Here is a 16,222-nt window from a genome sequence, read left to right as displayed (position 1 = left end):
TAACATGTAACGTTCTTAACTGGATTAACTTTAATAAATCTAAATGGTTTAATTTTAAATAGCTTGTTTGATTTCCACCCATGGTTCATTGGGATTAGCATCTAAAATTATAGAAATTCTGTCATTAAATAAATGTCTCTTTATCCAGCTCTTTCTCCCTGTTTATCTTGCTAGATCCCAAAGAATTTGAACAATCTTGTGTCCTAATGAACATCAGCCAATAGTTTAAATTTTGATTCTGTCACCAGTTCAGCAGAGTTTTTGATTGTGTGTAGAGAGAGAATTTTGCTGACTGTCCATTGTCAAAAGTAATGCATAGGATCTTAGTTTGTATCTCCTATAATTGACCCTGAAGTGTCACTGATTATAAAGTGGGAAAATCCTAATCATCTAGTATGTAGTTGAACAAAAAGAATTGTTGAAGGTAGTTTATTTTGAAACAAGCTTCCAAAATCAGAAAGATTTCATTTTTACCCCAAAGATAAATGTGACATCAAAAAGCTTTTGATCAAGGCTATTTTAGTAATATTTATGAACATTTTAACATAAAATTGCCATCAGATTTACTGGTGCCACGGTAAGTGTTGCCCATGTATGTTTGGAACCAAAGTCACATTCATATTGCACACCAGTCTGTCTCTTTCCCTCAGGTCCTAGAGGTGTCGACCTTGCTGTCAGATGCGAGCCATTTCTGAACTTTGTGGGATTTACTCAGAAGAGCGTGTGGGCTAGTCACACAGTTTTAAGTCTGATTTACAAATAATTGGATGCTCTGGCTGCCAATTTGAAATCATCTAATTATTAGTATTAAGTATTTGATTATGTAATGTTCAGGATTAAACTTATTTGCCTGATTTAATTACTGATTAAAGTGGCTCAATGGGCATTTGGTATTTAGACAGTCTTTCAGTCCATTTTATTGATCAGTTGTCAGCTTATTCTAATTATGATTCCAATAGCCATCCATGAAAATAGAATGTTTATCTGGTCAAAGCTTTCATAAATAGCAGTTGTAGGGTTAATTCTGCAAATAGAGGACAGTCTTGGGCAAATAAAGGTGAGTGTGCATTGAGAATGGAAAACTATGTAAAGTGTACTGTTGACTAAGTTTTTTTTTAAACCTGTATACTAAAAGCATTTAACTTCTTTTACATTAACATGGATGGAAAGAGGAGATTATGGACTCCTAAATTCCACAAATTAAAAACACCCGCCATATAAAAGGTTAGGAAGGATTTCTGTGGAATTCAGCCAGATTAGAGCTTGTGACTGGTCTTTTGTTGTGGGAACTAAAAACCGAGCTCTAAAACTGTGAGCAGTCGTCAAAGAAGCTTTTTTATATGCTTGAGAAAAATGAACTGCTAATTGTATTAGTCTATCACTTTTGATGTGTCTGCTAAATTGCGCACTCCTGTACAATTTAGATTTGTCATTGCTTTGTAATTGCATTGTAGCTGGTTGAAAACCAAAAGTTTTAGAAAAAATGTGGCATAATGAGTCTTGCAGTTTAGTTGACATCAAAGAAATGTAAGTATTTTATTGTGAGAAATATGTATATATATTTTATTTCTGTGCCTACATGATGTTGTAATGAAAAGAAAACTTACATATTACCTAATGGGCTAATAACTTGCAAACCTTATGTATCCAAAGATGAGCGTGTCCTACATCTATTTTAAGCGTAGTAATAATTTTTAAAGTGCTTTGTTTTACAAAATGGAATCAAATGAGCACTGTAGAAGTCACTTTGTGAAAGCAGTCTGAACTCAGGTGATAGATGTATCTACCCATGCAATGGAAGTAGTTCAGAATGTCTTGTCATGATTGGAATGCAACTGCTGCAAGGAATTTTCTTTTGTTCATGGGACGTGAACTCTCTTGACAAGACTCATGTTAGTTGCCCATTCATAATTGCCCTTTAGGAGGTTTGGTAAGCTGTCAGTATGAACAGCTGCAGTCCTTATGATATAGGTACACTCACAATATTGTTTTTTTTTCTTTCCCCAAACAAAGAACTGTTGATGCTGGAAGTCTGCAACAAAATGAGAAATCATTGATAAAACTCAGCAGGTCTGGCAGTATCTGTGGGGAGAAAACAGAGTTAACATTTCATATCCAGTGACCCTTCTTCAGAACAGTTCTTTGGGAGGACATGCCAGTGACAATTAAGGAACAGCAATGTATTTCTGATTCAGGATTGTGTGTAACTTGAAAAAGAACATATAGATGCTAGTTATTCTAGCTGGTAGAAGTCATTGTTTTTCAAAGTTGTGTTGTCTGTAAATTACCACAAGTTATGTTTACTTCAGTGACTTATTAAGAAAGCTTAATAAAGACAAATAATTATTACAGCTTTATTGCAACGAAAATAAAACCTGTCAAGTAAGAAAGGTAAGCGTCACAACCCAACTTAGCTATTACCTAATTACTGGTGGAATTTAGTTCAGAGCCAATCACTCTAAACCAACAGCATCTATCTCTGGATGTCCATGGTTTGATCTTTGTGGATTGTGGTTTTCTGCAGTTCTGCTGCTGAAGAATCTCGTAAGTTGAATTCTGTTAGAATTGTCTATTTTATTAAGTTTATGATTTGACATTATTTATGACACTTCTGAAGTCACCAAACCTGTAGCTTGCTTTCTTATCAGGAGTAGCTTCTCTGTTCCTTCTTACATTTGGTGTTAGCTGTCTGTCCAAAATGTCCTGCCATTAACCTCTTAAATTTTTCTGGCGATCTTAATTGCCCATTTATCTCAAAGCAGCTCTTTATTAAACAGCTGTTACCTCCTTTTTCCCCAGGAAACAGATTGTTATGTTGTTTCGGCTCCTTTCCCCCCAGTGATTGTAAATTGCTTTCAGCTCTTTGTCCCTTTATCTCAGGAAACAGTTTATTCAAGAAAGAGTTATTGCTGATTTTGTTTTTAAATCCATGAGTGGCCATTAAAGTTCTGACATTTATGTTGTTATATCATGCATGTTTTAATTGATGCACATAGCTGCCACTATCAGCTGATGGTAACATTTGAATAAAAGTATGATTAGAGTTTGACTATTCAGCAGCTCGATCCTGTTCTGTCATTCAGTATGATAAAGTCTATCTTTAGGTTTAACTGCACTTTTCATATATCCACTCAGTGTCTGATTGAGGGACCTGACATTAGAAGGAGGAGCCTCCAGAGAGCCAGTTCCTGCCCTTATTGCCAGGCCAACTATCAGTTGACCCCCCACCCCGCGAAGCCCCTCCAACCATGACTCAACTGTGTTTGGGTCCAGGACCTCTGGTATGTATGGCACTGCTAAGCTAAAGAGCTGGGAGCCTAAGACGACTGGCAGCACTTAGTTGGGAGATCTGCAAACTAGGGACTTAATTCCAGTTAAGGAAGTGCTGCTGACCTCTCCAGAGCCTAATTGCCCTGTGGTTTGGTGGGCTTTCCCTAAAGTAGGCAACATGTGTCCAGGCAGTCAGAGAGCCCCCATTGCCTCCACAAGATTCCACATATGATGAGGCATTTATTAATCACCTGCTCTTTAAACTGGAAAAGAAAGTCATTGACTGGAATTTGAGAAAAGCCCTTTCCTTCAGAAAAAAATGGCTGTTTTGATCGACAGACCATCTGGCATGTGTTAGAAGAAAAAATGACCACCTGTTTCACTTTCAAAAGGTGACATTTCCTCAGAGATTTTATTCTAGCTAATGTCATTATGACTGAGTTTCAGAGCTAAAAGTACTCAAGTTCATGGGGTTTCTGAGTTCGCAGTTTGATCATCTTAAGAGACTGTTCAAGTATTTGGTGTCTTCTTGATGCTCAAATGTTTGTTTATAAAATAGATTAAACACTTGCGCCATTGGACATAACAGTTTCTAAAACTTATGGGAGACATTTTCAGAGAATGAAGACAGTCTTTTTAAGTAGCCTGCCTTGGCATCACCCACTCCAGTGGCCATCCAAGATCTGTTTCCAAGGTTGGCTGATGCGACTCTAAACTGCACCCGCTTTCCCTGAGTGAAAATTGTCTGTAACAAGGCCCTTTAAATTAAGGCAGATCTGAGTGTTAGGAAGTGTATTAATTCAAGCTACCTGCCTTACTAACTAATTTAGTCAACTTCATTATTGGACAGCTTTCTCATCCTAGTGACTAATCTGTCTTTGTTTTAAGTGGATATGGGCTTCACTGGCTAGGCCAGCAATGAGTGATCATCCCTACAGTCCTTGGTGTTTAGGTAGACCCATGATGCTGTTAGGGAGAGTGATCCAGGATCTTCACTCAGTGAAGAAATGGCAATATAGTTCTGAGTCAGGATGGTGTGTGCCTTGGAGGAGAACTTGGTGGTGTTCTCAGGTACTAGCTGCTCCTGTTAGTGTGTACTTTTGCTGTTCTAACTCCAATGATCTTCCTTGTGTGGTCTCACTAAAGCCCAATACAATTTTAGCAGTAAGGGACTGGATGGATATTGTGGTGTGTTGGGTACCAGTCAAGTGGGCTACTTTATTCTGGATGATGTAAAGATTTTTGAGTGTTATTGAAGTTGCATTCATCTAGGTAAGCAGATATATTATTCATATCCCTGCTTTGTGATTTTTGGATAGTGAACAGGCAATGGGAGCCAGGTGAGTAACGTGGGGCAAATTCCCTGCTGTTGTAACCACAGCATTTATGTAACTGACCCAGTTCAGTTTCCGGTCAGTGGTTATCAACCATGTTGACTGTGTTAATTTTATGCCAATGAATATGTTAAGGTGCAGATATTTTCTCTTCAAGCTATTTAGGGATGTTGTTAAACACCTCTGGAGCAGGTGTGATTGAACTCAGGCTTCCTGGCACAAAGGTAGACCACAGTTGGAGTGTCTGGATCATTATTGAGCATGAGGCCTAAATCACTTTTTTTAATATCCTTACGCTTTGTCCTGAAGGTGTTGGCATTTTTCCTTCGAGTCAATTTTCTTTCACTTCCCTTTTAAAATTATAAAATTGAATTCATATGATCCTAAGTAACTACAAGAAGCATTTCAGCATTGCTTAATTTATGGGATTTGGGTAGTGCCAGTTCATTAATGCCCTTAACATAGTCACGGTGAGTTGTTTGCTTGAATGAAGTGTCTCAAGACCAGTTCAGAGGACAGTTAAGATTTAACTATATTGCAGAAAGGTTAGAATCAAATATGACCAGACTGGCATATTTTCTTTCTTAAAGTTTCTAACTAATTCAGATGCATTTTTTGCATTATCTCGTAATTTCATTGTTATCTTTTCTGAGGCTCGCTTTTTATTTAAGATTTACTTAATTGACTGCATTTAAATTCCAAACTGCCTTGTGGGATTTGTACTCCTGCCTCCAGATCATTAGTCCAGATCTCCATTACTGGTCCAGTAATGACTATGATGTTACCTGTTCTCATGAGAGCCAAAACATTTGAGTACAATGTGTTTTTCATTCAAAGTATAATATCTATGTCACAAGAAAGCTTCTCTAACAGACTGCTGAATGAAGGTGCTGTCTTAATGCTTTAAGCTGAGCAGTTTTGGTGTACCGTGCCATATGAGGTAATATGCAGAATTAAATCCTATTTACTGCAATTTATTTTGCCTCCTGCTCCAGGGTATGAAATAAATATTTTATACAACATCTGCACTCAATTTCAGTTGACTACTATCTCATTTTAATATAGGCACACTCCACCTGGAACATCACGTGCTTAATATCAATCCCCAGTCTCTTTTAACAGAGACAGAAGTGTCATTGATTTACGTGCTTTTGCTGGATTGATTGTACCCATTAACATTAGCTCTCAGTTGTCATCTGTAGTTTCTGTATAACAAACGATGACTGCCATTATTTTCTTAAACTAATTTTTTTGATCCATTAAAAAAAATCTATTATAATGAACAATTACTGTCTAAAAGTAGAACAGCTGTTTTTGTGAAATTGTGTAAGTCTTGTGAAAAAAATTAATGAAATTAACCTTGTCTACTCTGAGATATGACCTTAATTTCTCTTTTGACAGAGGTTATTTAGCATTTTTAATGCATAGAACACTAATATTGGTGAGATCAGTTGATATTAACATTTAAGTCTTAATGCTAATATATAGTGTTGCACTTCATATTTGCCAAGTAAAGAATCTACTACCACAGATAAATATTAAAATGCATAGTCTCTTTCATGAGTGAGGGAGACACTGTAAGGCGTGAGTGTCGTTCGAAAGTCAGTTATACAGGTCTCCTTTGTGAATAGAAAAACCGTGCATTAGACAGTATAGCAACATAACATATGCACTGCAATTTCATATTCATTTATAGAAGATGTTTAAAGATTGCTGTTTTCGTAGTGATCTGTCTTGAAATGGAGTCTCAAATTGCTTATGAATATGTAAAAACAGGTGGAAGTAATATTTTTGTGAGAGGGAAACAAAATGTCGGTTACATATTTCCCTGTGCTGGGAGCTTTGTTGATGTGATCCAAAAAACAGAAGAGATCCTTGTGTCCAATGTCTTATGGAGCGAGGTTCAGAAGTGTGAATAAATATGACTGAAGAAAACAGCAAATAGGACAAGATTAATTTAGGGCATCTGGTAGGCATGGATGAGTTGGACCGAAGACTCTGTTTTGTACAACTCTATGACTCTAAAAAGACAGAATGCATCAATTGATTAAATTAATTATAAGGAGATTATATGTGTTATTGAGCTATGTCTCTTGATTAAACTTAAAATATAAGCCATAAGTATTAATTTAACCTGGAGCAGTGTTTTGTAAAGGAAATAAGACCGTGCTATTATCTGGGTTTGTAGATTGAAAGATGCAAAAATGGCCCTTAGTAGAGTGATATGCTCTTCTTGTCGGATGTGTGTTTTTAGGGAGAGTTTATTGGTTGCTGAGGATTATAGCTACAATAAATGGCATTGGTTGCGAATCCTATCAGATTGAATGGATCAGTTGGAGATGCAGTTAGAGGTAATGAGGAATTTATAAGAGCAAGGAGATGTGATGGATGGCAATAGACAATAGGTGCAGGTGTAGGCCATTCTGGGAAGGGGGGAAGTCTCAGATACAGTTACACACATGGGTTAACTCCAGGAAAGATAAGAGAAGTATTGCAGGAGACGTCTGTGGCTATCCGCATTTCAAACAAGTATGCTGATTTGGAAAATGTAGAGGGTGATGGATTCTCAGGGGAATGTAGCATGAACAGCCATGTTTCTGGTATTGAGAGGTATGTCGGGTTCCAAGTGATCGATCGGGGACTCTCTCGTCCTAGGTACAGACAGACATTTCTGTGGCCAGCAGTGAAAAATCAGAATGGTGTGTTGCTTCCCTTGGATCAAGGATGTCTCAGAGAGGGTGCAGAATGTTCTCAAGGGAGAGAGGGGCCAGCAAGAGGTCATTGTACACATTAGAACCAATGACATAGGAAGGGAAAAGGTTGAGATTCCAGAGAGTTAGGCAGGAATTTAAAAAGGAGGTCCTCGAGAGTAGTAATATCTGGATTACTCCCGGTGCTACGAGCTAATGAGGGCAGGAATAGGAGGATAGAGCAGATGAATGCATGGCTGAGGAGCTGGTGTACGGGAGAGGGATTCACATTTTTGGATCATTGAAATCTCTTTTGAGATAGAAGTGATCTGTACAAGAAGGATGGATTGCACCTAAATTGGAAGGGAACTAATATACTGGCAGGCAGATTTGCTAAAACTGCTCAGGAAGAATTAAATTAGTAAGGTCGGCGGGGTGGGACCCAGGGAGATAGTGAGGAAAGAATTCAATCTGAGACTGGTACAGCTGAGAACAAAGGTGAGTCAAACAGTCAGGGACAAAACAGAGAACAAAGTAGGACTGATAAATTACATTGTATTTATTTCAATGCAAGAGGCCCAACAGGGAAGGCAGATGAACTCAGGAACATGGTTAGGAACATGGGACTGGGATATCATAGCAATTACAGAAACGGGGCTAAGGGATGGACAGGACTGGCAGCTTAATGTTTCAGGATACGAATGCTGCAGGAAGGACTGAAAGGAAGGCAAGAGAGAAGGGGGAACATTGTTTTTGGTAAGGGATAGCATTACAGCTGTCATGAGGGAGGATTATTCCCGGAAATAGATTCAGGGAAGTTATTTGGGTGGAACTGAGAAATAGGAAAGGGATGCCCACCTTATTGGGATTGTATTATAGACGACCTAATAATCAGCAGGCAATTGAGAAACAAATTTGTAAGGAGATCTCAGTTATCTGTAAGAATAATAGGGTGGTTATGGTAGAGGATTTTAACATTCCAAACATAGACTGGGACTGCCATAGTGTTAAGTGTGTACAAGAAAATCTTCTGATTCAGTATGTGGATGTACCTACGAGAGAAGGTGCAAAACTTGACCTACTCTTGGGAAATAAGGCAGGGCAGGTGACTGAGGTGTCAGAGGGGGAGCACTTTGGGACCTCCAAAATCATAATTCTATTAGTTTTTAGATAGTGATGGAAAAAAGAATAGACCAGATTTAAAAGTTGAAGTTCTAAATTGGAGGAAGGCCAATTTTGACAGTTTGGGGTCAGATGCTAACATGTAAAGGGACGGCGGAAAATGGGAAGCCGTAAGAACTGAGATAACGAGAGTCCAGAGTGAGTATATTCCTGTTAGGGTGAAAGGAAAGGTTGGTAGATATGAGAATGCTGGATGATGAAAGAAATTGAGGTTTGGTTAAGAAAAAGAAGGAAGCATATATCAGGTATAGAAGGATAGATCAAGTGAATCCTTAGAAGAGTATAAAGGCAGTAGGAGTATACTTAAGAGGGAAATCAGGAGGGCAAAAAGGGGACATGAGATAGCTTTGGCAAATAGAATTAAGGAGATTCCAAAGAGTTTTTACAAATACATTAATGACAACTAGAGCCCTTCAAAGATCAGCAAGGTGGCCTTTGTGTGTGGAGCCGCAGGAGATGGGGAAGATACTAAATGAGTATTTTGCATCCGTGTTTACTGTGGAAAAGGACATGGAAGATATAGAATGAAGGGAAATAGATGAGGACATCTTGAAAAATCTCCATATTACAGAGGAGAAAGTGCTGAATGTTTTGAAACACATAAAAGTGGATAAGTCCCTAGAACTTGATCAGGTGTGCCCTCAAACTCTGTGGGGAGCTAGGGAAGTGATTGCTGAGCCTGTTGCTGAAAAATGTTATCATCGATAGTCACATGTGAGGTGCCTGAAGACGGAGGTTGGCTAATGTGATGCCACTATTTATGAAAGGTGGTAAGATCAAGCCAGGGAACTATAGACCAGTGAGCCTGACATCAGTGGTGGGCAAGTTGTTGGAGAGAATCCTGAGGGGCAGGATGTACATGTATTTGGTAAGGCAAGGACTGCTTAGGGATAATCGACATGGCTTTGTGCATGGGAAATCATGTCTCACAAACTTGATTGAGTTTTTTGAAGAAGTAACAAAGAGAATTGATGAGGGCAGAGTGGTAGATGTGATCTATATAGACTTCAGTAAGGCATTGACAATGTTCCCATGGGAAACTGGTTAGCAAGGTTAGATCTCATAGAAAACAGGGAGAACTAGCCATTTGGATACAAAACTATCTCAAAGGTAGCAGACAGAGGGTGGTGGTAGAGGGTTGTTTTTCAGCCTGGAGGCCTGTGACTAACGGAGTGCCACAAGGATTAGTATTGGGTCCACTATTTTTCATCATTTTTAAGTAAATGATGAACAAGAAGACCTTGGAATGCAGGTTCATAGCTCCTTGAAAGTAGAGTCGCAGGTAGTTAGGATAGTGAAGAAGGCATTTGGTATGCTTTCTTTTATTGGTCAGAGTATTGAGTACAGGAGTTGTGAGGTCATGTGGCTGTACAGGACATTGGTTAGGCCATTTTTGGAATATTGCGTGCAATTCTGGTCTCCTTCCGATTGTGAGGATGTTGTGAAACTTGAAAGGGTTCAGAAAAGATTTACAAGAATGTTGCCAGGGTTGGAGGATTTGAGCTATAGGGACAGGCTGGGGCTGTTTTCCTTGGAGCGAAGGAGGCTGAGAGGTGACCTTATAGAGGTTTACAAAATTATGAGGGGCATGGATAAGATAAATAGGCAAAGTCTTTTCCCTGGGGTCGGGGAGTCCAGAAGAAAGAGGGCATAGGTTTAGGGTGAGGGGGGGAACGATATGAAAATTGCCTCAGAGGCAACGTTTTCACGCAGAGGATGGTGCCAGAGGAAGTGGTGAAGGCTAGTACAATTGCAACTTTTAAAAGGCATCTGCATGGGTATACGAATAGGAAGGGTTTGGAGGGATATGGGCCTGGTGCTGGCAAGACTAGATTGTGTTGGGATATCTGGTTGGCATGGATAAGTTGGACTGAAGGATCTGTTTCTGTGGTGTACATGTTTATGACTCTATATGATAGTTGTTAAACTAAAAGGCTGTACCTGTCAGGCATTCTAATTTCATTTTCTGAAGTGCACACTTAATTCTAGAAAATATTTACGATCAATTCCAATGTATAAGGCTATCCCAAATTTTGGCTTCAGAAATCATGCTTATGCATGTACTCAGCATATAAACGAACTACCTTTTCTCCTACCCCTTTACAACCGTGAAATATGATGCTCGTGTTAGTAATCAGCCTCAGTTGTTCAATCCACTACTGGATACCTTGATTATTAGTAATTTATATCTGTTCGTACATGATCAAAAAGGCAATATATTGAATTGAATTTATTGTCACATGTACCGAGGCACATTGAAAAGCTTTGTCTTGTGAGCAATACAGGCAGATCACAGAGTTAAGTAGCGTAGATAAGCAAATAATAGGTAAACAACGGCAAAAACAAAAACACAGGTACAGGCGAATGCTAAGTATTTCTGAGTCCATACAGTATTCGAACAACAGTAGGGCGGAAACTGTTTTGGAAACCGGCTGGTGTGTGTGTTCAGGCTTCTGTACCTTCTCCCCGATGGTAGAGGTTGTAGAAACGCATTGCCAGGGTGGGATGGATGTTTGAGAATGCCTTTCCTTGACAACAGGCCTGGTTGATGGACTCTACTGATAGGATTGTCCAGGCCGAGTTCACCACTCCCTGTAACCGTTTCCGATCTTGAATGTTACAGTTGCCATATCAGGTAGTGATACATCCAGACAGAATGCTCTCGGCGCATCTGTAAAAATTAGCAAGTCATGCCAAATTTTCTCAGTTGCCTGAGGAAGAAGAGACGTTTTTGGGCAATTGTAATCAGAGCGTCCACATGAAGAGTCCGAGAAAGCTTGTTATTGATGACCACTCCCAACAGCTTGACACTCTCCACTCGTTCCACTTCTGTCTGTTAATGTGTAGGGGGGCATGCATAACATCCTGTTGAAAGTCAATAATAAGTTCCTTGGTTTTGCCAGCATTGAGAGCTTGGTTGTTCTCAGTGCACCATTTTTCCATGTCTTCCACCTCTCATCTGTAGTCTGTTTCATTGCCTTCGGAGATTTGACCAACTGTGGTGGTGTCACCAGCGAATTTGTAAATGGCATTAGACTGGTATTTGGCAACACAGTCATGGGTATACAGTGAGTATAGTAGGGGGCTGTGAACGCACCCCTGGGGTGTTCCAGTGTTGATTGAGCATTACTGAGGATGAAATATTGTTCCCAATCTTCACTGATTATGGCCATGGGTCAGGAATCTGAGGATCCAGTTGCAGAGAGTGGGGCTTAGTCCGAGATCACTAAGTTTAGTAATCAGTCTCAAGGGGATATTAGTGTTGAAGGCTGAACTGTAGTCAATGAGTGGGATTCTTACATAGTTGATCTTGGTGTCATGGTGTTCTAGGGAGGAGTGAAGAGCAAGTGATATGGTATCTGATGTGGATCTGTTGGTCCTGTAAGCAAATTTGAGTAGGTCAAGAGTAGTGAGGAGGCTGGAGTTGTGAGCTGTGTTGCAAAGATACGTTGGAGTTTAACATCACCACTACACAGACCATAATTTATGTGGCAAACAACAGAGATAGTGACCACCTATACCCATACTGGCAATCCACTTCTATATTAAGCCTGTAATTTTATCCCTATTTTACATAGATTTTCAGGCTTCAAAGATTGATTTACACACTGACATCTACATGAAATAGATTCTTGGGAATAAATGGAGCATCATAACATTGGCAGTTTATTATCATGGTTACTTTATCATAAGTCATGTGATCTTGAGTTATGTGCTTTGAATATTTATGAAAGAGCTCCCATTAGGGAGCAAAATATGTTGTGTTTCTTTTATTATGCGTATTTTTCTGAAAAGAATTTCAAATATTCAAATTTAACACTTTTTTTTCATTTCTTCCAACACCTTTTAGCAATGAAGCCTCCCTTGTTCATTTGGTGGATGCATTGAGTCCAATTTCCTTACAAAAACATAATTTGCACATCAAGGAAGGAAACAGAAAACCAAGGAGAAGCAGCGCAATGCAAAGCAGAAAACATCAAAATCTTGCTAAGACTGGAACAGCTCCCACAGACAGTGGGGATTCAGATGAAGAACTTGAAGAAAGCAGAATGTTGGAGGATGTTTTTTTCATTTAAGAAGGGGTGGGATGAGGTGGAATTGAACATTCTCACTGACATGAGTGAACCATTATGATTTTTAAATTCTTTTAACAAAACTGTGGAGTATCCGATTTAGTGTCCGATTGGTGTGCAGCATCCAAAAGTCCCTCTTTAACCTTTAATGCTTTGGAGCATTGTAGCAAAGTGTGCTTTGATGGGTTAGTACAAAATGTAAAGTGATTAGCAAGCTATGTATGGAATTCATTAAAACTGATAACTACAATATATTTCCAGCAATCTTTCTGTGGCATATTATTTTTGAAGCTTTAAAAAAATGAATTGCCTTAACTAACCTTTTTGTTGCATTTTTTTATATTTACTGGAAGTGTATTTATCTGATACCTATAGTACTCATATCAAGAATACTCGTAATGGCAATCAACTTATTGCAAAAACACTGAGAAATCATCTGGCAAGTTATTATTGAGATGTGAGTTACTGCTGAATATCACTCATAGGTTCTGTAGTGTCAAACAGTTTTAAAATTGTTATAAAATCTGAAACAGCAGTCAATTAAGTGTACTCTCTCTTCATATACTGCTACAGTTCTGTAGACAGCAACTGTGTGGTGTAGAATTGTAGTTTGTGACAGGGTGCTTTTTTTTTCTGAGTTAATGGTTGAAGATATGAAGGCATTGTGGAATGTCCAGACATAAACCACTGTTGAAACATAATTCTGCATATCATTTTTACAACTAACAAGATACAGAATCCATAACCGAAATAATAGTGGTTATCTAAAACTAGTTTATTTTTAAAATAATTTTTTTCCCTCAGTCTGAGTTAAAGATGTGGACAGTACACTTTTCTTATTTGTGCACCTCCAGTCAGTATAACTCAATTAAATACAACTTCTGATACTGTTTCAGAAATGTGTCTCAGCTGTTTCTTCATTGAACTACTTTGACCTGTGATCTTTAATCGAGCACAAGTCATCCTTTAGCTTCTGAGAAGGCGTTAATTAAGAGCAGTCTTGTTTTTGGGCTATTGGGAACTAGGAATTATGTGGAAAAAGCTCCCTACATTAATTTTACAATTTGCTTGTTTACAGCAATAGAGATCTCATAGTTTGGGCTGGAGTTGAAAGATGAAGTTTTAACCCTGCTGATTTGATTGCTCAAAATTAGTTTATCAGTTTATTTATGCAATGTTGGAATTATTGAGTTATATGCAGGTTAAAAACCTGCGTGACTCAACTCAGAAGTTGGTATATATCTTTAAAGCAGTAAACATGTTTACCTATATTCTCAAGAGAAGTTTAAGTGTCAAATACCTCATTTATCTCGTGCTGAGACAGATGAACATCTAAAATGAAATGGTATTTTAAAGATAACTAGTATATAGTGGTATGAGGACCATTTTTAACACAGGCCTATACCAATGCTGAGCAGCTGACCAGAAGTCAGGATATCAGCCGCTGAGAGTAAGTAAATGATGACAAAAGATGGGGCTGTGAATTGAATGTTTATCAGCCAAGTTAAGATAAATTGAATGTAATTGTTATGTTATTGCAGGCCAACTGACCCCACATGCATTCTTGCATTAGTTAATATGTGAATTTAATAATGGTAAATGTTTTAAGATTGTACAGTGTACAGAACATTAATTTAAATGTCAATTTTCAAAAGTATCTTTATTTCACCAGTTATAAGTTACTATATTAAATATTTTTGTTTGCTGACATTGACTTTGAATATAATGATTAATTTCATACAACATGAATGTGACAATTATGAAACAGCAACAACACAGTTTCAGTCCAGAATAAAATGTGTACTAAAAAGAGATTGCTCTATTTGGTTTCTCTGGCCACAGTACTGTTTAAAATTCAATTCATGCAGTGTTGGATGACATTAAAAGAAGGAAATGAAAACTTGGATTTATTTGATGTCTTTTGTGTCGCTGAGGTATACTTTGCAGCCAGTGAGTTGGTTTCAAATTTAGCCACTTGTAGCATTGGCAAATGTTGCAACCACATTTTACTCAAAGTTCCCAAGGTCCAATAAGATAACTGACTATTTAATTTGTCTTTAGAAATATTATTTGAAGGATTCCGGGAAATTATCACCTCGTGTACTTTTATAGCCACCTTTAAAGCAGATTGGTTTAACATTACATCCACTAAATTGCATTCTTGACAATTTTGCAAGAGTGTCTGCTAGATTAAATGCTCATGTTCCAGAAATGGAGCTTGAATACATGACCATCTGACTCGGGTAAAAAGGCAATAGTGGTGAATAAGCTATCACTTAGTGCACTTAAACTTTGCCCTTTGAATAACAAAAAACCTGATATGTATGTTGCAGCCCAACAGTTACTCAGTTGTGGTTTGCTTCTTGAATATCTGTGTTTCACAAAAGGTCCTGAATGGAGTGGTTATCCCAGTGAATCTGAATAGTAACTGATCAATGACTGTAACAAAATTTTCATTCCAAATAAGAACCGGAAAAGGCTCATCTTGTTGCAATCTGCACATTTCTCTGGACTTTAATGTTTCCATAGTTGGGACCACAGTGTCATTTATATGGTAAGATTTTAACAAATTCATGGTTTGTTATCATGAGAGACATATATGTTCTATATATCCATTAGCAACATTGTATCTGAAAGCAAAGTATGGCATTGAATGCTAGATTTTTTAAGTGTTAGTTTTATTATTGTGTACTAAATTTCATTTAGAGAGGTAGATAGAACAACTTGCATACTTTTGTAGGTGTTAATACCTTATTCTGAGAGTGGTGTTTTGGCTATTTGAACTACCAGTGGTAAGAAAAAAAATGTGTTGTTTTCATTTTCCTTAAAAGCGTTATTGTCTTCTAATAAAGCATTCTGAAGTGTTACCAGACATTGTAATAACCCTCCTGACTAATATTATCCCATAACGAGCTCAATACAACTCTTAAGTATTTAAATCACTTTCATCAGATTGCATATGGATATCAAAGTATTATCTGTACTTTCTGAATATGTATAGAATGATTTGATGTAAAACAACATTTGTCACTAATATAAATGCAAATACAAAATGGCTTTCCATATAAAATTTTGCTGTTTTTAATTGGGTGTACTTTTAAATTATTCTCATTTTATTTCTAGTATATTGTGTGAAGTAGCCTTCACAATGTTAATCAGTCTTGAAATAGAAGCAATATTTTACTTCCCAAATTGAGCTTGCAGGGAAAAAGAATTTAAAATTTCCATTCCTTAGTGTAATCTGAAATGAGTGTATGATGGAACTCCGGTCATATAGTGTTATAACTCAGTCTGTGCCTCAGTTAATGAAAATCAAATATACTAGATAACATCTTTACAAATACAATACTGCACCCCTGTTGCTACAGAGGACAGAACTTGTGTACCATAAACTTACAAAATGGAAAATAACTAACTGTACTAGTGATTCCAAGATTGAAAGTATGCATCATCTAACTGGTGTATTCTCCATGGCATTGCCTGTTCTAATCATAGGAGAAAGTGAGGACTGCAGATGCTGGAGATCAGTTCTAGGAGAAAGTGAGAACTACAGATCCTGAAGAAGGGCTCATGCCCGAAACATCGATTCTCCTGCTCCTTGGATGCTGCCTGACCTGCTGCGCTTTTCCTGTAACACATTTTCAGCTCTTCTAATCATAGTCTATATTAGAGT

At 37.9% G+C, this 16,222-nt stretch overlaps 1 protein-coding gene across 5 annotated transcripts in view; it reads left to right on the top strand.

Annotated features, from left to right (window-relative positions):
* Positions 1-14,250, top strand: part of kiaa1328 (KIAA1328 ortholog) — a 179,900-nt gene extending 165,650 nt beyond the window's left edge. For 3 of the 5 annotated variants that reach the window (XM_060829546.1, XM_060829545.1, XM_060829544.1), the window contains one exon: positions 12,327-14,250. In XM_060829546.1, the coding sequence (XP_060685529.1) occupies positions 12,327-12,552 (226 nt within the window). In that variant the 3' untranslated portion in view covers positions 12,553-14,250. Of the gene's footprint in view, positions 1-3,135; positions 3,282-12,326 lie in introns of all 5 variants that reach the window. The other 2 variants (XR_009645001.1, XR_009645000.1) reach the window with 1 other exon arrangement.
* Positions 14,251-16,222: the final 1,972 nt, after the last annotated feature.

This window comes from Hemiscyllium ocellatum, chromosome 1 (assembly GCF_020745735.1).
Source record: "Hemiscyllium ocellatum isolate sHemOce1 chromosome 1, sHemOce1.pat.X.cur, whole genome shotgun sequence".
In the NCBI taxonomy this organism is placed as follows: domain Eukaryota; kingdom Metazoa; phylum Chordata; class Chondrichthyes; order Orectolobiformes; family Hemiscylliidae; genus Hemiscyllium; species Hemiscyllium ocellatum.
This window is presented reverse-complemented; position numbering and strand designations above follow the sequence as displayed.